Consider the following 22495-nt stretch of genomic DNA (forward strand, 5'->3'; position numbering starts at 1 on the left):
CATCATTTTCCCCTTGTATCGGTCACTCTGGCTGCCATAACAAAATCCCACAGACTGGGTGACTTAAACAACAGAAACTTATTTCTCACAGTTCTAAAGCTATAGAAAGTCCAAGCTTAAGGTGTGAGCCAGTTTGGTTTCTAGTGAGGAGTCTTCTTGAGTAGCTGACCTCCTCTCTGCGTCCTCACATGGCAGAGGAAGCAGCAAGCTCTCTGGTGTCTCTTCATAAGGACACTAATTCTTAGATCAGGACCCCACCCTTATGACCTTATTTAACTTGAATTACTTCCTTACTCCAAATGATTACACTGGGGTTTAGGAATTCAGCATAATGAGTTTGGGAGGAATACAAAAATTCAGTCTGTAACAACACCATAACCCCTTTCTCAGTTACTGATAAGAACTTTCCAGTGAATAGATGTGCCCAGTGATTATTCAGGTGATTTCAGATTGCCGCAATCTTAACAAGAGGAGGCAGGAGGTTTCTCTCTTTGGGGTAGTAGAAAGTTGTTAAATGAGCTTTTCATCTTGAAAAGTCTATAATGATGAGCTGTAGGGTCCCTCCTTATTGCTTCTGGCTTTCTTCCATATTTTGTTCTGTCTCTGATTTTAAACGCCCTGGATAGCTATTAGCTACAAAGTCCTCCTCTTTGACTTTATTCGCTACATCTTTCTGTTTCTTCCTGTAATTTATTTAACTTGACTTCCTCAGCTGAATATCCCTCAAAACTCTTTATTTTTCTGTTAGTGTTAATCTGTACTCATGCTTGCTGCTGCTTAGTCACTTCAGTCGTGTCCGACTCTGTGCGACCCCATAGACGGCAGCCCACCAGGCTCCACCGTCCCTGGGATTCTCCAGGCAAGAACACCTGAGTGGGTTGCCATTTCCTTCTCCAATGCATGAAAGTGAAAAGTGAAAGTGAAGTCGCTCAGTCGTGTCCGACCCTCAGCGACCCCATGGACTGCAGCCTTCCAGGCTCCTCCGTCCATGGGATTTTCCAGGCAAGAGTACTAGAGAGAGCTTATTCTTTCAACTCTGTTGGGGATTGTAACCATGACATCGCCTAAATTTTAATCCCATTTTAGGAACAGAGTCAGTCAGTCCTGCATTCTCTTCTAGTGCTGTGCACAAACATGTTTGTACAAGGAGGTTCATTGAAGGCTTTCAGAGGAACGATTAAAAATAGTGTAAAGCCATTAGGTATAATTCTTTTAAACCGTCTTTTAAAAGTCAGCCAAAGTCCCTCAAACATCTTCTCATCTCACTGGATAAAACCCAGTTTTCAGCGTGAGCCTCAGTGCCACCCCGTGAGCCCCTGTCCCACCACCTCTGTGGCCTCACTGCTTGCAGTTCTGCCTTCTTGAACAAGTCAGATGCAAGCACCTCAGTTCTCTGCACTCAGCTTTCCTTCAGCTCAGGTGTGTGATGGCTTGTTCTCGCATTTCTTTCAAGTCTCAACTTAAATGTTGCCTCAGAAAGGCCTTCTCTGATCAGCCTGCCTGTATCATTCCATATCCCCTACCTTTATTATATTTTCTTACATGGCACTTAGCATCATCTGATGTACTGTTTATTTCTTCATTGAAACCCCATCTGCCCCCCATACACACTGATGTGTAAACTTGTGAGAGTAAAGGCTTTTATTAAAGTTATTATTTTTTTTTAATTTTTATCTTGAATTTAGAGTAGTGCCTGTCAGTAGTAATAGTTCAGTAAATTATTTCTCGGGTGAATGAATAGCAGTAAGAAGTGGATAAAGGGACTTTCCTGGTGTTCCAGTGATTTGGACTCTGCTTCCACTGTAGGTGGCACAGGTTCGATCCCTGGTCAGGGAATTAAGATTCTGCAAGCCACGTGGTTTGGCCCCCCCCAAAAGTAGATTAAGTGTGGTACATTTTATGTGACTGACTGCCATCTAGCCATTAAAAGTCATGTATGAGGTAATGATAGAGGAAAGGATACTAAAAATGCTTCATGATATAATGAGTAGAGAAAAATATGAGCATTTGTATGTACGTGTGTGTTAGGCACTTAGTCGTGTCCAACTCTTTGTGACCCCATGGGCGGTAGCCCGCCAGGCTCCTCTGTCCATGGGATTCTCAGGTAAGAATACTGGAGTGGGTTGCCATTTCCTCCTCCAGGGAGTATGTATGTGTAATGGTTCCAGTTTTGTTTAAATGAAAGGCAACCATAAGAAAATAAACTAATATGTTAAGTGGTTAACTCTGGATAGTGGGGATACAGGTGACTTTTACCATTTGAGCTACTCAAAAATGATGAAGAATCTGCCTGCGATGCAGGAGACCAGGGTTCTAACCCTGGTTGGGAAATTCCTCTGGAAAAGGGAATGGCAATCCACTCCAGTATTCTCGCCTGGAGAATCCCCATGGACAGAGGATCCTAGCGGGCTGTAGTCCATGGGATTGCAGAGTCAGACACAACTAAGTGACTAACACACACACACACACACACGTGACTTTTTCAAATTCTTTATTACTGAAATATATTTTAGTGTCTATTTTTTTTAAGGGAAAAAATATATATTTTAAAACAGTATCCCTACTTGGCTACCCAAGTTTCTAAATTCAAAATTGAACCCCCATCATTCCTTTCACAAAAATCAGTACATTGGTTTGGCTTTATCATCCTCCCAAATTCTCATTTCTCAATATGAAAGAGATCTAGGGGTGTCTTTTTTCACAGTGTGTCTTTTATACTTTTATCATCACTCCGTAAGCTAGGCTCTCATCTTATGCCTTGATAACGCCTCCCTGCTTTTTGTGATTCTTTCATCAGTGTATCTTATTCATTATGAGACTGGTCTTTCTAAAACCTTTTCAGTGACAGTCAGCTAACAGCCAAGCCTCTTGAACTGGTGATATTTAGATTTACTTACTGAACCAGCTTATCTGTTCAGTATCATCTTTTTTGTTTGTTTTTAGTTCATTTTTCATTTATCAAAAAACATTTATTTGTTTGGCTGCGCCGGGTCTTCGTTGTGGTGCGAGGGCTTTCTCTAGCTGTGACAGGTGGGGGCTACTCTTCGTGGTGGTGAGCGGGCTTCTCTTTGCAGTGGCTTCTCTTGTTGCAGAGCACAGGCTTAGTTGCTCTGTGTCATGTGGAATCTTCTGGGACCAGGAATTGAGCCTGTGTCCCTGCATTGGCAGGCAGATTCTTAACCACTGGGCCACCAGGGAAGCTCCAGTATCGTCCTTTAGTGTTTATCATTGTATCTTTACAGTTTGTCTTTATGACCTTTACGTAGATTAAGCTCATCTTGCTTTCTTGCTTTTCCTCATTCCTTTTCTTATCTGCAGTTGTACCATCTTATTTAGGTCAACTTCTAAATTAGAAGGGTGTTTCCAGATCCAGTTTGCTTTCTGTCTTCAAGAGGCCATTCCCATTGCCACAGCACTAGGTCTCTTTCACATTTTCTGGTATATTTGCCTAGTCTTGTGTATCTTCTTTCTTAACTCTACCTGAGGTATTTGAGTACAGGACTCCCCTACCATTTTTATTGCTCATCTTACCCCAACCAAGTCTAGAAGCAAAATAGTAGGAGCCTAATAAATATTTGAGAGATCTCAATTCTGCCACAAAAATAAAGGTGAAGTGATCTGCATAAAGGCAAAGCACCATACATGAGTTCTTGTAACTATCCATAGCCAGTGCTTGTATCGGGGTTTTTTAATGGAAAAATGATTCAGATCAGATCAGTCACTCAGTCGTGTCCAACTCTTTGGGACCCCATGAATCGCAGCACGCCAGGCCTCCCTGTCCATCACCAACTCCCAGAGTTCACTCAGACTCACGTCCATCGAGTCAGTGATGCCATCCAGCCATCTCATCCTCTGTCGTCCCCTTCTCCTCTTGCCCCCAATCCCTCCCAGCATCAGAGTCTTTTCCAATGAGTCAGCTCTTCACATGAGGTCACCAAAGTACTGGAGTTTCAGCTTTAGCATCATTCCTTCCAAAGAAATCCCAGGGCTGATCTCCTTCAGAATGGACTGGTTGGATCTCCTTGCAGTCCAAGGGACTCTCAAGAGTCTTCCCCAACACCACAGCTCAAAAGCATCAATTCTTCGGCGCTCAGCCTTCTTCACAGTCCAACTCTCACATCCATACATGACCACAGGAAAAACCATAGCCTTGACTAGACGGACCTTTGTTGGCAAAGTAATGTCTCTGCTTTTGAATATGCTATCTAGGTTGGTCATAACTTTCCTTCCAAGGAGTAAGCGTCTTTTAATTTCATGGCTGCAGTCACCATCTGCAGTGAGTTTGGAGCCCAGAAAAATAAAGTCTGACACTGTTTCCACTGTTTCCCCATCTGTTTCCCATGAAGTGATGGGACCGGATGCCATGATCTTCATTTTCTGAATGTTGAGCTTTAAGCCAACTTTTTCACTCTCCACTTTCACCTTCATCAAGAGGCTCTTTAGTTCCTCTTCACTTTCTGCCATAAGGGTGGTATCATCTGCATATCTGAGGTTATTGATATTTCTCCCGGCAGTCTTGATTCCAGCTTGTGTTTAAAATGATTAAAAAAAATGATTAATGAAAAATGATTAAATTTTATTAATTAAAACATGAGAACTATGATATATTCTAAATAAAATGGTACCAAGCTGTGTGTATGTTAGTACATAAATGTGGTTTCTACACCTTGCTTTGTTCTTTCTCGTTTGATAAAACTCTCTTCTCTGATTATTTTGCTTTCTTTTCATTTTCAAGAATCAAGCTATTTTTTCATTTATCCTTGCTATACAACAGGTGTTTCATTTCAAAAGCGAGGTGATGATCACTTGCCTTCTGTTATTTCTGCCATATAACCATACTGCACCACAGACAGTTATGTCCAGTTTTAGTGCTGGATCTTAGCTTTCAGTGACCTGCAGTTCTATCTTGTGTTCAGTTATTGCCATTGCTTCAAGTCATAGATTGATTTACACACTGTGTGTGTTCATCTATATTTGTACCAACTCCAAGCGTTGATTATGAGTTTCATGGTCTTGTCTTTGATTAGACCATCACCAGGACCTAGAAAGCGCCAGTCTTCTCAGTACAGCGACCCTAAACCGCAGGGTAACCGTCCAAGTACAGCTGTCAGAGTTCACCGTCCATCCACACACAATCTTCACAATGACAGAGGGAAAGCTGTTCGTAGTCGGGAAAAGAAAGAACAGAATAAAGGAAGAGAAGAAAAGGTAAATGTTACTGATTTTTATAAGTTAAAAAGTTATTTCTTAACCTTAAAAGTGAAGACTGTACAAATTTTAATAATTTTTAGGAATTAAATCTGCTTCTGTAATAAAACCATAGTCACACTGCACCTGGGCTAGGATTTTTCCTACTCAGTATTCAACAAATATTTTTGGTTGCCCTTTGTAACTTTCTATCTTGATAATAAAGAAACATATTCTTTACCCATTTTTACCATTTATTAATATTTTACCCTTTTTGCTTTATCATTTACTCTCTGTATACTTGATTTTTCCTGAAGCATTGAGCGTAGGTAAGTTGTAGAAATCATGCCTTTTTACCCTTAAATATTTTAGTGTCAGTTTTCTAAATACTGGGACATTTTTTTCATACAAACACAAAGCAGTGATCAAAAATCATTAATTTTGCATTGATGCAGTACCGTTATCTAATCCACAGGCTTTTGTAAAATTTTGCCAGTTACTCTAATAATGTCATTTATAGCTTTTCCCCCAGCCTGCCAGAACCCAATATAGAAGCATATGTTGCATTTGGTTGTCACGTTTCTTTAGCCTCTTTTAATGTGAACATTTCCTCAGCCTTTATCTTTTTTGGCCTTTTTAAAGAGTTATTTTGTAGAATGTTCCTCAGTTTGGGTTCACCTCATGTTTCCTTGTGATTAGATTAAGGTTGTGCGTTCTTGGCAGGAGTGCCACTGAAGTGAAGTTTGGTTCTCCTCAGCGCATCATATAAGGAGGCACACAGGGTGCTTACTGCTCTGTTACTTGTAATAAATTGGATCACTTGGTTAGGGTGGCGTCTGCCAAGTCTCTCCACTATAAAGTTACTCTTTTTCCCTTTATAGTCATTTGTGGGGAGATACTTTTGAGATTATATAAATATCCTGTTTCTCATCAAAATTTTATTTGTTTCAGCATCCAGGAGTTCTTGCCTGAATCATTTACTCCTCTGACAATTGAAAAATCATTTTCTAATGCTATTATCTCTTCTTTAATTAATTGACTTTGAATTGTAAGAAAAAGCTCTATCTCTTCCCCTTTATTTAATTTTATCTGTATGGACTCATGGATTCTTATTTTATTCAATGAATTAAAATTTGTTACTATCTAAAAAAAATAAAATAAAAAAAAATAAATAAAATTTGTTACTATCTTTCTGATGCTTAAATTGTCCAGGATTTGAGGAGCGGGAGACCCTTGAAGCTGGATCTTAAGTCTTTTTAACATGTACTCACCATTCTCTGACAAAATAGTGTGTTCCAGGCTCCTCCTGTATTTACCCTTGTTTCTCCAGGAAACAAGGTTCCTGTTAGTTCCTGTTAGTTCCCTGGTTCCTGTTAGTGAGGAATGAGCTTTATAAACCGGGATTTCAGTGCTAGTTAATATTATTTGAGTGCTTACACTCCCTTGCAGTAAGAAGCAGATAGGACTCTAAGAATTTAGTTTCAGTCCTCTCTCTTCCACCTCCCCACTCCCTTGACTGAGGCACATACCTAGCCTATGAAATGGTAAAGCACCGGATCATTTGTTTGGCTCGTTGTACCAAAAGGCCCCTCCACACCACCTGGGCAAAGTAAAAACTGGGTTATAGCAAATGTAAAGTCCCCAGTGCTGTTCTTCTCAACAATCTAACAGTCTATGCTGAGTTAGTCTACTCTTCTAAACAGTCGCTGTACAAGCTGACTTAAGAAAAGGAAATAAGAGCACAGAACCAAGACTCTTCAGAGAAAAGTCTCTTCTATAATGGGCAGGTCTGTTGCCCATTATACAAATGACTTTTTTTGGTTACTGTTGAATTTTAAGAGTTTTTTATATATTCTAGAGATTAGTTCTTTGTCAGATATATATTTTGCAGATTTTTTTTAAGTGTGTAGTTTGTCTTTTCATTGTTTTAGCAGGATCTTTCACAAGGCAAATGATTTTAATTTTGGTAAAGTACAGTATTTCCTTTTATAGAATGTATTCTTGTTGTCAAGTTCTTAACTCTTTGCTTATCCCTAGATCGCAATTTTTAAAAATTTTTTCTTAAAAGTTTTATAATTTTATGTTTTACATATAAGTCCATGATGTGTTTTGAGTTGATTTTTATGTAAAGTGTGAGGCTTAGGTCAAGGTTCATTTTTTGCCCATACATATTCAGTTGCTCCAACACCATTTGTTGAAAAGGATTTATTATAGCTCAGGGAACTATACTCAGTATCCTGTGATAAATTATAATGGAAAAGAATAAGAAAAAGAATATATATATGTATAACTGAGTCACTAGGCTGTGCAGCAGAAATTAATACATTATAAATAATATATATGTCAATAAAATTTTTATACCATTCTCAAAAATTTGGGGGGAATATTCGTGTGGACCTGTTTATGGGCTCTTTATTAGGTTTCATTGAGCTGGCAGTCCACCCAGGTTCAAATAGATGTTTTTGTGTTTCTCTCAGAAGTTTGAGATATCCTGCAGTGTCCTGTGAGTTTGTCATTGTGCCTTGGAGTGCTTTAGCACGTAGCATTGTGGCCCTAATGACTGACATCACAGAGGATGGGAGGAAATCTCTTCTAAGGGCTGAGGTGTCTCTTGGGGGAATATGGGAATAATCAAAAAGTGTTTTTGGAGTATCAGTAGGAACTGAGTAGGTGTTAAAGATTGACCTATTATCTTACCTAAAGAAACCATCTGTCCTTAACCTTATCTCTTCTAAAGCTTTGAGATAAATATACATATCTAATATTCACTAGTGACCACAATTTATCTCAATATTAATTTTTTCTGTTGTCAGTTCATATGCATAATATTTTTGTTTAACACCATTGTCATACTTTTTACATAAAAATAAAAATTCAGTATGAAACTCTGATGTTGATGTAGAATGATGACTTAACAGTCTTTGATTCTGTCCTTATTACTTGTACTGTTACATTAACTTTTATAAAAATGTCACTTGAGTCCAATCTTTCTTTCTGATTCATAGAAATGAAATACAGTGTTTGAGTTAATCATAAGCTCATGTTTTTTTTCCTCTGTTTGTGTAGAACAAATCACCTGCTGCAGCTACAGAACCAGAGACAAATAAATTTGATAGTACTGGGTATGATAAGGACTTAGTAGAAGCTTTGGAAAGGGATATAATTTCTCAGAATCCCAATGTTCGATGGTAAGTTATAGCACAGCAAAACAATTGGATGTTGCTTTTTGGAACAGAAATGGGCATGCGCTGAAGATCAGTCTTTGAGGATAGAACTGGAAGACACATAATGAAAGACTTCACTTTGATTCAGGCTGTACCAGTTTTTGTTTAAATTTTTTAATTTAATGAAATAAATAATGAAATTTTTATTAAATTTAAAAATCCTATGTACAGAATGTGAACAAGATCACAAAAATTTCATCTTCTTTTTGGGACATTCTTTAAAGGTAAAATGGCAGTCACTCTTAAGCATATGTATTACTGGTTATCTTTAGGTTTATACAATACATATTGCTCCTATATCCTATTACTTAGAGCAGTGGTTCTCAACTTTATTAATATAAAATTAGAAGTTTGGGATTAACATATTACACACTGATATATATAAAATACATAACCAGCAAGGACCTACTATATAGCACAGGGAACCATACTCAGTATTTTGTACTAATCTATAAGGGGAAAGAATTAAAAAAAAAAAAAGAAGATGCTCTATGTATATTTAACTGGATCACCCTTCTGTACACCTGAAACTAACATAACATTGTAAATCAACCATACTTCAATAAATTATTAAAAAATAGATACTATATCTAATCAAAGAACTAAAATTTATCACAAGTTCTAAAGTTCCATTTGCCACAAAGTTAGGCACATTCAGTTATATATTTTTTGTTAAAACTTTATTTTTAGGTACAGTTTTGGGGATATTTTAAAATATATTATCACGTCATATATCATAATATATTATCATGCCATGTGTACTCGTAGTTGTACATTGGTGGTGGTCTCGTGGTTGATGATGATTTCGTGGCAATCTCTACTAACCTTGCTGTCCACCTCTTGGTGGAGTAGGGGGCAAAGCAGCTGAATTACAACCTGTGTCTGCTTTCTGCTATGTTTATTCTTATGTTTGTTTTTTAGTGGGCTCATTATTTCTAAACTATGGAATTTATGGAATGAGCATTTTAAGAACAGAAATTTATAATAAGATGGCATAATAATAAAGAGTAGGCCTATACACCTGTGTTCTCATTCACCAAGCTGAAAATCATTAGTGCCAAGACTTGAAGATTCAGATTGTGCCCTTTGTATATACTGGCCGGTGTGGCAGAAGCCTCGTCACAATGTGTTAGTTCACGCGTGCCTAGGAAGAAACTTCACGTTCTGTCAGCAACATAAAATCATGTGCTTTCAGTGGCTCTCAAGAATGACTACACTGAATTAAATATGTGGTCTAAGGTTTTAATCAAATATCTTCTCTTTCAGGGATGATATTGCTGATTTAGTAGAAGCTAAAAAGTTGCTTAAGGAAGCTGTGGTGTTACCAATGTGGATGCCAGAATTCTTTAAAGGCATTAGGAGACCATGGAAAGTAAGTTTCTTACTGTAACAGCATTGTCAAAGCAAACGGCAAATGCATTGTGTAGAGAGCCAATATTTACCTGTGTTGAGGGAAGGGGGAGTAGAACGTAGAGCAGGTACAGAAAAATTTAAATATGTTGTGTTATTCAGATGAAAAACTATTGCAGGGTTTCCAGAATAGGAAACAGATGCAGTGTGATCTTTGAAAAGATATACACATAGCAGATTTATAATGAACTTACCTTTGCAAATATGAACAAGTTGCCTAAATACAAAAATACTCCATTTTACATGTTGTGTTGCAGAACTTGTATCTGTACTTCTTGGAATTGTTCTTAAGAAATTAATAAGATGTATCTGCATCTAATGAGTACTCCTTTTTAAAAAAGTTTATTTATATATGGCTTCACTGGGTCTTCATTTCTGCACGTGGGCTCTCTCGAGATGAAGCAATCTGGGGGCTGCCCTCTAGTTGCGGTGCCCAGGCTTCTCATTGCAGTGCTTTCTCTTGTTGCAGAGCACGGGCTCTAGGAAAGTGCTTAGGCTTCAGTAGCTGCAGCCCTCAGGCTCAGTTGTTGCGACTCCCGGGCTCTGGGGCACAGGCTTGGTAGTTGTGGTGCCTGGGCTTAGCTGTCCTGCAGCATGTGGGATCTTTCCAGAGCAAGGATTGAACCTGTGTCCCCTGCTTTGGGAGGCGGATTCTTTACAACTGAACCACCAAGGAAACCCTAATGAGTACTTCATAAAAGTCACATGCTGATCTGAAAAGTGTCCAAATAACTCCTGGATTTGGGAAATGTGCTAATGGCTCGCTCTGTACTTGTTTTTTGGAATTCTTGAAATGCTAAGTAATAAGATACAAAATTCTAGACATACCTTGAGTTACAACCATGTAAAAAAAAAAAATCAACTAATTTGTTTGAGCAAAAGGACTAGCAGGAAATATATCTAGATCCTAACGGTACCTGTGTTAGGGTATGATATCAGTACTATAATATTGATTATATTTTTTTCTCATCTCTTAGTTCCAAATTTTTAATAATGTGTAATTACCTTACTTTTGTAATGCAAAAAATAAATTTGTGATAAAATATCCTTCTGTTTATCTTTGTCTTTTACTTATCTCAGTATTACGTGTAAGTTGGTTGAAGACTGATTCTTAATAATGGAATTCTTGTGAATTAGAACAACGACATATAAACCCTTTGCTGACACTGTTATATTCCCAACAGGGAGTGTTAATGGTGGGCCCACCTGGCACAGGAAAGACCCTCCTTGCTAAAGCAGTAGCAACGGAATGTAAGACAACATTCTTCAATGTCTCTTCATCAACTCTGACTTCCAAATACAGAGGAGAGTCTGAGAAGCTTGTTCGTCTTCTGTTCGAAATGGTGAATGCTTGAGACAACTCTAATGATTCTTTACTTCTAGAAGGGAAGAAAATGAATTGTAACTAACTCCATGGTGTAGAATCGCCAGGCAGGATGTGCTTGTGCCCAGGGTATGGTTCCTGTGCCCTTGAAAGAAAGTGAAAAAGAAAAAGTGAAGTTGCTCAGTCGTGTCCAACTCTTTGCAACCCCATGGACTGTAGCCTACCAGGCTCCTCCATCCTTAGAAACTTTTTACTAACATGAATTACTTGTGTTTCTCTTTGACTCCTTTTCTCTGGAGGAATGACTGTTAGCTTACAGACATGCTTATGCTATGGGATCCGCGTTACTGATCTGCTGCTATAGGAATGTGAAATCATTATGTTTTTTAAGCCAGGCTTTGTTATAATATAGTAAATTCAGTATTGGTAAATAATGGGGAAAGGTGAAAATCACAAGTAAATATGGAACTGAGATTACCTCCGATCTATTCACTGTATCAAATACCTGGAATTTAATGACATAATCTTTGAATTCAGTTCTTTGCTTCTTTGAGTTTCTTTTTCTTTCTTCCACTGCCACTCATCTGAGTATCAGTAGATGAAATATAATTCAACAAGTTCTGACTGAGTGGGTTGAATTCAGTAGCTTTTAGACTTTGGACTTGAAGTTTCACTCAACTGTTTCCATCTTACCTCATTTAAGAAATGGTTTAGTTATATGCATGAACACAGAGTTGCATTTATTATATAAATAGTGACAAAGATTTACATTCTTAGTCATGGTGGCCAAAATCTTAGATGATCGTGCTAACATTATACTACATCTTCCTTCCTAGGCTCAGAATAAGACAAAACAAAAACCCTTACAATTTAACGTTATCCATTTTCTGTAAAGGCTTCTTCCTGTTTCAGTTCCCATTTTTTTCTCCTTCAACTGTGATAATTCATAAGGCAGGATGTAAATTCTGACAGGTTCTTATGGATTATTAATAGTCCATCCCACAGTAGGTGTCTGATAGAGAACCTCTTAAATCATTTTGAAAAATTATCTTCAGGGGAAAAAATGACCAGTATTCCAGAATAACTTGGTGTTTAAAAATGTAAGCTCAGTAGAATGAATGGGTAAGTATGGGGTCATTTAGATCCCACTTCTGTCACTTTCCCAGCTAGCTACCTGTGGGAGAATTCCTCTCCTGTTGCTCAGTTGCTTTATCTATAAGAGGAGGACAGTAATTTAGGACCTACCTCTAATGTTTATGCTCAAGCTGGAATAAACATTGCAGGGAGAAATAACAATAATCTCAGATATGCACATAACACCACCCTTATGGCAGAAAGTGAAGAGGAACTAAAGAGCCTCTTGATGAAAGTGAAAGAGGAGAGTGAAAAAGCTGGCTTAAAGCTCAACATTAAAAAAACTAAGATCATGGCATCTGGTCCCATCACTTTGTGGCAAATAGATGGGGAAACAATGGGAACAGTGACAGGCTTGATTTTCTTGGGCTCCAAACTCACTGCAGATGGTGACTGCAGCCATGAAATTAAAAGACGCTTACTCCTTGGAAGAAAAGCTATGACCAACCTAGACAGCATATTAAAAAGCAGAGACATGACTTTGCCAACAGAGGTCCGTCTTGTTAAAGTTACGGTTTTTCCAGTAGTCATCTATGGATGTGAGAGTTGGACTATAAAGAAAGCTGAGTGCTGAAGAATTGATGCTTTTAAACTGTGATGTTGGAGAAGACTCTTGAGAGTCCCTTGGACAGCAAGGAGATCAAACCAATCAGTCCTAAAGGAAATCAACCCTGAATATTCATTGGAAGGACTGATGCTGAAGCTGAAACTCCAATACTTTGGCCACCTGATGTGAAGAAATGACTTACTGGAAAAGACCCTTATGCTGGGAAAGATTGAAGGCAGGAGGAGAAGGGGACAACAGAGGATGAGATGGTTGGATGGCATCACCGACTCAACAGACATAAGTTTGAGCATGCTCTGGGAATTCAAGATGGACAGGGAAGCCTGGTGTGCTGCAGTCCATGGGGGTCGCAGAGTCAGACACAACTGAGCGACTAAACTGAACTGACCTCTAATGTTTGGAGGGTGAAATCAGCCAGTGCACTTCAGCTGCTTAATATAGACACTGACTCATAAGAACTCATTAGTATTTACTATTACTGTTTAAGAATTATTTGATTATTTTTTTAATGTAGGGAGTTTATTTTTTACTGTATTTTTTTAATTTATTTTTTTAAGTTGGAGGATAATTACTTTATAATACTGTGTTGACCTCTGCCATACATCAGTATGAATCAGCCATAGGTATATAAGGTAGGGTTTTGTATTGAGGAAAAAGGACTGTTTTCTTCTATGAGGGAGAGCCTCTTACAAAGTGCTAATTTGTAGTATTTTTTTTTATAGTGCAGTTTATAAAATATATCAAACAACTTATTTTTTACTGGCTTCCCTGGTATTGCCTAGGAAAATCTTAACCATCTTTAAATCTTATCCGGAGGGTGCTACCTTGAGCTGCTCACTTGATCAGAGGTTCAATCACAAACCAGTGCCTGCAGTTTAGAGCTCCTACCTCTCTGAATTTTGTTTATGGCTCCCTTGAAACCAGCTTGATTTTCTCCTTTTCATTATGTGGACTCTCTCAAGGAGTAAAATTGTACTGCCTCTTATGTCTTGGTTTTGACTGCTCTACAGATGACTGCCTCTCTCTTAGGTGCCCTGCCCCACCAGAATCTCTCAAAGTGAGCATGGCTCAAGGCCTATATTTTGAATAATACCACTTAAATACTATCATTACTATTTTTAATTAATTTATTTTTAACTGAAGGATGATTGCGTTACGGTATTGTGTTGATTTCTTCCATACATGGACAAATACTGTTTTTTAAATGATTTATTTTCAGTTGCACTGGGTCTTTTTTGCTGTTCCAGGCTTTCTCTGTGTGCTCTGAGAGGGCTACTCTCTAGTTACATTGTGCAGGCTTCTGGTTTCAGTGGCTTCTCTTGCTGTGGAGCACAGGCTCTGAGGCTCAGTAGTTGTGACTCACAGGCTTAGTTGCTCCATGACCATGTGGAATCTTTCCAGACCAGGGATCAAACCACTGTCCCCTACAGATTCTCACAGGCAGATTCTTATCCACTGTAGCACTAGGGTAGTCCCACTTAAATATTAAAATCTGTCCAGGGTTTTTCCCATGAGTTGGTACAGACATTTAAAAACTTAACTGTATATTGTTTTGTTATATTGTCAAGAACTTTCATTTGCAAGCGTCAGAAATCTAATCCCGGGTGATCCAGTGGTTAAGATTCTGCACTTCTAATGCAGGGGTCGTGGGTTCCATCCCTGGTCGGGGACTATGAGCCCACATGCTGCAGGTGCAGCCGATAAAGGGGAAAAAAAAGTAATCAAATCAGTTTAAACAATAAGAATAGTATGTTGGGTGACATAACTGGGAATTATCAGGTTACATTTTAGATTTTTAGGTCTAGCAGGATCCAGCAGTTCAGATGTCCTTGGGAATTATTTTTGTGTAAACATTTGGCTCTTTTTACCTCTGGGTTGACTTTGACATTGGCAGATCCATATGCTGACTAAGATCACCATTAGAGGTTTAAATCTTATTTTTGTTGTCCTAATGGTAATCCCTGAGAATTAGTCCTCATTTCTCAGTTGTTCCAGCAAAACTCCAGTGATTAATGTTTGGCCTTGCTTGAGTCACACGCTTGTGCCTAGACTCCCCTGGGACTCCAGCAGAGGTTGGCCTTACTTGAAGTAGTGGAGTAAGAATGAGAAAGAGATGATTTATGTACAAATGAAAAGGAGAGCTTCTCTTATCTGCACAGTACTGTGCAGGCAGAAGAAACAGTTGGTGTCCTCTTCCACATCTCTCTATGATATTTTCCCAGGTCATCCAAACCCAATTTTAAGTGTGCCACATAGCCTCTGCTTTAATTTAGACCTTTCTATCCACTCCATTATTCTTGCCTGGAGAATCCCAGGGACGGTGGAGCGTGGTGGGCTGCCGTCTATGGGGTCGCACAGTTGGACACGACTGAAGCGACTTAGCAGCAGCAGCATGTACCCTTAGTATGGGGGAAAACTCAAATCTAGTAGTTTTTGCTTGAAATTTGATTTTTGTCATTGGTTCTGATGGTTGCTAGCTAGAATTTCAATTACAAATTTTCTTGCATGTTTGCTTTTTTCTTTCCCTCCATCCAGTTTATCTTTCCCCTCTGTTTCTTGAAAAGAAAGTACCAAATTGTTTGTACATAGTGCCTAAAATCCAAGTAAAAAGATACCCTAATTTAAAATGGTATTATCCTTTTGGAGCGAATCAGTTCAGTTCAGTCGCTCAGTCGTGTCTGACTCTTTGCGACCCCATGAGTCATAGCACGCCAGGCCTCCCTGTCCATCACCAACTCCCGGAGTTCACTCAGATTCACATCCATCGAGTCAGTGATGCCATCCAGCCATCTCATCCTCTGTCGTCCCCTTCTCCTCCCACCCCCAATCCCTCCCAGCATCAGAGTCTTTTCCAATGAGTCAACTCTTCGCATAAGGGGGCCAAAGTACTGGAGTTTCAGCTTTAGCATCAGTCCTTCCAGAGAAATCCCAGGGCTGATCTCCTTCAGAATGGACTGGTTGGATCTCCTTGCATTCCACGGGACTCTCAAGAGTCTTCCCCAACACCACAGTTCAAAAGCATCAATTCTTCGGCACTTAGCTTTCTTCACAGTCCAACTCTCACATCCATACATGACCACAGGAAAAACCATAGCCTTGACTAGACGGACCTATGTTGGCAAAGTAATGTCTCTGCTTTTGAATATGCTATCTAGGTTGGTCATAACGTTTCTTCCAAGGAGTAAGCGTCTTTTAATTTCATGGCTGCAGTCACCATCTGCAGTGACTTTGGAGCCCCCAAAAATAAAGTCTGACACTGTTTCCACTGTTTCCCTATCTATTTCCCATGAAGTGATGGGACCAGATGCCATGATCTTCGTTTTCTGAATGTTGAGCTTTAAGCCAACTTTTTCACTCTCCTCTTTCACCTTCATCAAGAGGCTTTTTAGTTCCTCTTCACTTTCTGCCATAAGGGTGGTGTCATCTGCATATCTGAGGTGATTGATATTTCTCCCGGCAATCTTGATTCCAGCTTGTGCTTCTTCCAGCCCAGCGTTTCTCATGATGTACTCTGCATAGAAGTTAAATAAGCAGGGTGACAGTATACAGCCTTGACGTACTCCTTTTCCTATTTGGAACCAGTCTGTTGTTCCATGTCCAATTCTAACTGTTGCTTCCTTACCTGCATACAGGTTTCTCAAATGGCAGGTCAGGTGGTCTGGTATTTGGAGCAAATAGATGACTTAAAATTCAAGTTTTTAACTAGGAAAGAAACTGAGATTTTAATATTAGGATTTTCCAAGTGAACAGACTAAAAGTAAATCTGTACTTTGGAGGCAGAGTCTTTCAGCACAGTGCCTTTTCGAGGGTACTGGATTGTAACCTCATGGTCAGAAGAGTTGATGGACCCAGTACAGTTGCATGGTCAAGTCTGTTGTGTTCATTTGCCATTGTGGACTTCTGTTTTTAAAATGCTGTTTGTTCACTTAATGCTCTGTTTTGAGAAATCCTTGCCATCATTTAGTTTCAAGCTTTCTTGTGTGGTGATTCTGTAAGTGTGGATATTTCATTTAAAAAATGATTAACAGTAAATATTAGTTACTATAATAATATGCTTCTTATCAACTATACTCCAATAAAAAAGTCTACTAAAAACAAAAAAAACCCACAAAAATAAATAGATAAAATGCTGCTTCTGTCTCCTTAAGAAAAGGGTGATACTACTGAATCTTATACAGCTGTTTATTAGGTTAATACTTGACCAGTGGATCAATCTTCCCTGTCCTTTGATTTGAGGAAGAAGAAATGCATTTAAGGTACAAAAATAAACTTGGGGGATATTATTCAGCCATTAAAGAGAAGGAAGTACTGTACATGCTATAATATAAATAAACATTGAAAGCATGCTGAGTGGAAGAAAGCAGACACAAAGGCCACATGTTGTATGATCCCATTAATTTGAAATGTTCAGAAGAGGCAGATGCATAGGGACAGAAAATAGATCAGTGATCACCAGGGGCTGGGGAAGAGAAGTGGGGATTATTGGGCGAGGGAGGCATTGAAATGTTCTGGAATTGACAGTGATGATGGTTGCATAATAGTATTAATATGCTGATTACTGAATTGTATACTTTAAAATGGTTTAAATGGTGAATTTTTTGTTATATGAATTTTATCTTAGAAAAAAAAAGGCCATTTTAATTGACTCTTTTAATTGACCCTTGAACAATGTGAAGATTAATCTGCATGTAACTTACAGTTAGCCCTCTGTATCCACAATTCTTCTGCACCCTCAGATTCAACCAGCCTAGGTAGTAATATAGTATTTATTAATGAAAAATATCTACATGTAAGTAGACCCATGCAGTTCATACCTGAATTGTTCAGGGGTCAGCTGTACTTGTATTAGTCAAATGAAAAATGGCAATTTAATTAGAATTCCTTAGAGAGAATTTATATTTATAAAAATTTAAATTTAAATATATTTATACATTATTTATAATACTGTATATATTTACATTAAAATAAATTTACATATAAACAAAGTATTAAATTTAAATATATTTTTAAATATTTATAAAAATCTATGTGATATTAATATAGAAGGTAATGGTTCTCTTTAACAAAATTTTTCTGCAATTTTAGAACGCTTATCAGTATCTATAAATGTCTTCCCACTATCGTTATCCATATCATTGTAATGTACAGGATAATCCTGTATTTATATGACATATATAGCCAATTAGAGTATTGAATAGTATAGAAATTTCCATATAATATTTAAGTATACAATAAGTCTGTATTAGAAGCTGTATTTTAGCTCTTCCAATTCTCTCCTCTCTCCACAGTATTAGGACAAGAGGGAGAGATGCACAGTGTGGGAGGCTCCTCCACTCTTTTCTAATCACTTAACTGTAGATTACTTTTAAATGGAATTAAAAACCTGGTGTTGGCCTGGTTTCTTCCTGCAGGCTCGATTTTACTCTCCAGCTACTATATTTATTGATGAGATAGACTCCATTTGCAGCCGCAGAGGGACTTCTGAAGAGCACGAGGCAAGCAGAAGGGTGAAGGCCGAGCTGCTGGTTCAGATGGATGGTATGCGTGGGTACAAGCATGATAAGCTCCACGCGCAGTGCTGACCCCCAGCTCCAGTGGCCAGGGGCTGGCGAGGAGGCCCTGGAGATCGACAGCAGTGAAGTGGGGATGCTGACAGTGGGGACACGCCGGAAATAATGGCCGTTCCTTCTCTGAGCACCTTTTGTCACACACGCTGACCTCATTCTTAGCCAAGAAACTTAAACAAATGCAGATAAATTGGCCTGAAAGGGGGATATGTATGGTTTTGAAGAATTTTTTAAATTGTTACATAGTTTTGCTGAACTAGTCTTTTTATTAAATCTGTTTTTGAGTCATTTTCTGCGTGCTACAAAAACTCATTTTTCTTGAACTGCAAACTCACACATGTGACCAGTTCGCTTTGTAAGTCTTAAGGAGGCTTGATGATCACATTGCTTTTAACGTTGTGCTAAATATTTGAGGATCTTTTAAGTATTTGAGCTTTGCTTTTTTTTTTTTTTTACTATGTTCTTACCCTTCCTCAAGGTGTTGGAGGTGCTTCTGAAAATGATGACCCTTCCAAAATGGTTATGGTTCTGGCAGCTACTAATTTTCCCTGGGATATTGATGAGGCTTTAAGACGACGTCTTGAGAAAAGAATCTATATTCCATTACCATCAGGTATCTTCATTTGAATCAGGAAGCTCATGTTAACTTTTATTTTTTTATTTATTTACTTGGCTGAACCAGGTCTTAGTTGCAGCATGTGAACTGTTAGTTGCAGTCATGTGGGATCTAGTTTCCTGACCAGGGTTTGAACCCAGGCTGCTTGAATTGGGAGCTAGAGTCTTAGCCACTGGACCACCAGGAAAGTCCCTCATGTTGACTCTTCAGTAGTTTTGCTAAATTTTGAAGTTTGGTATTACTTTAAAAGACAAACCAGTTCAATTAAAAACATAAAAACTAAAAAAATGTCAGTTAAAAAAATTTTTTTCAATTAAAAATTTAAATTTAAAAATAAACTAAATTTAGTGAGGAATAGCTGCTAAATTTTTTAAGCAAATGAGCTCTAAGAATTGAAAAACAAAAATAAAGTAGACTGGAGAAAAATAGAACATTGTTTATGTTGATATTTATGTTTATATTCATTTATATTTCTATATATGTTTATATATTTTTATATGTGTTATGTTTATATATATTCATTTATATTTTGTTTCTCCCAATAGCAAAAGGCAGGGAGGAACTATTACGAATAAGTCTCCGTGAGCTGGAATTGGCTGATGATGTTGACCTTGCGAGTATAGCAGAAAACATGGAGGGTTATTCAGGTGCGGACATTACCAACGTATGCAGGTATGAATTATTTTGGAAGTATAGGTTTTTGTTTCTGGTTCTGGTTTTGTTTTTAAGAAGCATAGATTTTTGTCAGTGTAAACTTCTGTTATGAAGTTTTAATGCTAAATTTAGATGAATAAAGACCCACATTATATAACCTAGTCAGAGACACACATTTTGGCATTAAGCTAGTGTTTAGCTGGTGCTAGTTATCTTGTTTGGTTATCTTGTATGTCACTGAAGACTGTGGTTCATTTAAAAGCTACATGTTCAAGAAGGTAGTGTTAAAACAACTGATATAAAATAGAAAGCCAGTAATTGTCTTGGATTAGAAAAAAAAGTTTTAGGTTTTAACACTTTTTATTTGCATACTTTAAAAAGTGTACATTCTAGTAATTAAAATCATTTGAATAAAAGAAAATGTTATACTGGTTACACTGCATTTTAACAGCCCATGGGACACCTTGGACCAGTTTGCTTTTTACTCTAGATTTCACTGCCACCCCTCCCAGCTTCCTCCTTCACCAGCATGTAAACTGGTTTTCTTCCCCACCGGCCAGACAGGCAGATGGGAGAGGCAGGAATGGCCTTCAGCCCTCCTGTCAGTAGTTCTCCTTTCTTTGACATGAAGAGGGCAGCACAGTCATTTAAATTTGATCCACACTCTGCATCTTACAAAATTAAAACAGCTAAAAGTAAAATAAGAAGGCAGAGCTTGTGGAATGTACGGTGCTTATTGGCGGCACACGCCTTATTAAAACCTGCCTGCTTACTTCTGTTGTCATTTCTTTTGAAAGCAGTGGCTTTTTCTCTTCCATTTATTTCTGTCTTCAATTTTGACTTACCAAATTTTATAATCTCAGCCATATCAGGTATGTCAGACATGGTCGCAGAGGAAGCAGAGCGAGGCATGACTGAGCAGAGTCCAGTCTGCACGGTGACTGCTGCCAAGTGCCTGGGTTAGAAAAATTAACATTGGTGCATTCATTCAGCATATTGTTCCATAGGAGACGTAGTCCAGTATAGATTGATTTGGCACATCAGAGGGGAGTACAGTCTCATTTTCAGTGAAGTGTCATAAATGTGATAGGAAGAAATCAGAAACAAGAAAAGATGGTCTCTACTTCAGAACGTTATTGAAGTAGCTTTGGTCCTAATCTTAGTATTAGCTTGGACTGCACTGGTTTACTCACCTCCAAAGTAAACATTCCATGCAGGGCTGATGTGAGGATTAGCAATAATGTGTGTATGAAACCCTTTGTAGCTGTCGCTTTGCACACGTGGTGGCTGCTGTTAAGGATCAAACTGGGTGAAAGCAAGGACGTAGTTGAATCTGAAGTTTCTCCTTAAAAAAATAGCATTAATACAGAGGAGGGGAAAGGAGAGACCACTTGACTGTTTAGTTTTTCTTACACATGCAGTAGAAAATATTTAATTTTCCAGCCAACAAGTTCTCTCCTGTCCCTGTGATGCTTATTCTTTATGGTACACCTTTAATAAAATTCAGTTGCCCTCATGTTCTATCCTTCTACTACTTCTTGGGCTTTTTGCTCAGATTTAACTGCTAACAAAACAGCTAAAAAACAGGCCTTGTTGTCCAATACTAGATTCTGTGCAGTACTACTTATGTATATATAATAAAGTAATTACAGAATAACACATGCACTGAAAAAAATCTTCTTTCTGTTCAGTTTTTTATTTGACTAGCACATCATTTTATGGTTTTTGTCTTTTTAATTTAAAACCTAGGGATGCATCCTTGATGGCAATGAGAAGGCGTATTGAAGGTTTGACCCCGGAAGAAATCAGAAATCTTTCAAGAGAAGAAATGCATATGCCTACAACTATGGAGGATTTTGAAATGGCTTTAAAAAAGGTTTCAAAGTCAGTATCTGCTGCAGACATTGAAAGATATGAGAAATGGATATTTGAGTTTGGATCATGCTAAATTCTCACATGTAAACTGTGAGCAACCTTGCATTAAGTGTTTGAATAATTAAATGTAGTATTTCATTGCACCAAGCGCTATATTTTTTTAAACTTTCGTTATGGTAAGAGTGAAAAAAAAGTATGATTCTGAATAAAGGCAGTTTTTTCAAGTTACAAGCAAACTTGTTTTACTTTCGCATTACTCTGTTTCTCTTTCACTGACAACAAGTGTACCAAAAGCGTTGTTACTTAGCTTGCAAAACTGTCTTTATGTGCACTTGCGAGTGTATCCTCTTCCACTGCCTGTGGCTGCTGTTGCTTCTGAAGAATAAGACTGGCTCTAGCTCTGTAGGTGCCAGAGGATAACTGAAAATCCCTGAACATTTTTACACAAGTAGCCGGGCAGACCACACCCAGTGTACTTTCCTTCCTGCCTGGTGTTATGGCCAGTTTCCCTCCTCATTCTGAGAGAGCTTTAAAGGCCCCTTCATTTTACTGTGCCATTTAAAAGAGAAAAAAAAAAAAAAAAATATATATATATATATATATACACATATACACACACGCACACATCTGCACAGTCTTGCCTGCCTGACTGTATTCTGCCCACATGTAAAAGGCTGCACTGTAGGCAAGAAGCTACCTTTATGTTTGTGCTGCTCACTGTACTCTTAAAGTCACAAACCCATTACTCATGGATGCAAAGTGTAAATAAAATAACAGTACAAATATAAATTAATAAGTGAAATAAAGAGTAATGGTATAAAACTTTAGGTAAGATTTCTATTTATAATTCCTTGTAAAGTAATACTTTCTGTATCACCCCAACCATAGAAAACAGAGCCTCAGGAAGCCCGCATGATTTGCCACGGTCTCAAGTATCAC

The 22495-nt window shown here is 38.1% G+C and overlaps 1 protein-coding gene across 6 annotated transcripts in view; it reads left to right on the forward strand.

Annotated features, from left to right (window-relative positions):
- The window catches only part of KATNA1 (katanin catalytic subunit A1), a 34511-nt gene extending 12727 nt beyond the window's left edge, over positions 1-21784 (forward strand). For all 6 annotated transcript variants that reach the window (XM_025294408.2, XM_025294407.2, XM_025294411.2 and 3 more), the window contains 8 exons: positions 5028-5208; positions 8254-8375; positions 9678-9783; positions 11006-11164; positions 18256-18382; positions 18890-19024; positions 19573-19699; positions 21431-21784. In XM_025294408.2, coding sequence (XP_025150193.1) covers positions 5028-5208; positions 8254-8375; positions 9678-9783; positions 11006-11164; positions 18256-18382; positions 18890-19024; positions 19573-19699; positions 21431-21629 — 1156 coding nt within the window. In that variant the 3' untranslated portion in view covers positions 21630-21784. The remainder of the gene's footprint in view (positions 1-5027; positions 5209-8253; positions 8376-9677; positions 9784-11005; positions 11165-18255; positions 18383-18889; positions 19025-19572; positions 19700-21430) is intronic.
- Positions 21785-22495: the final 711 nt, after the last annotated feature.

The sequence above is a fragment of the Bubalus bubalis genome, chromosome 10 (genome assembly GCF_019923935.1).
Source record: "Bubalus bubalis isolate 160015118507 breed Murrah chromosome 10, NDDB_SH_1, whole genome shotgun sequence".
NCBI classification, from domain to species: Eukaryota; Metazoa; Chordata; class Mammalia; order Artiodactyla; family Bovidae; genus Bubalus; species Bubalus bubalis.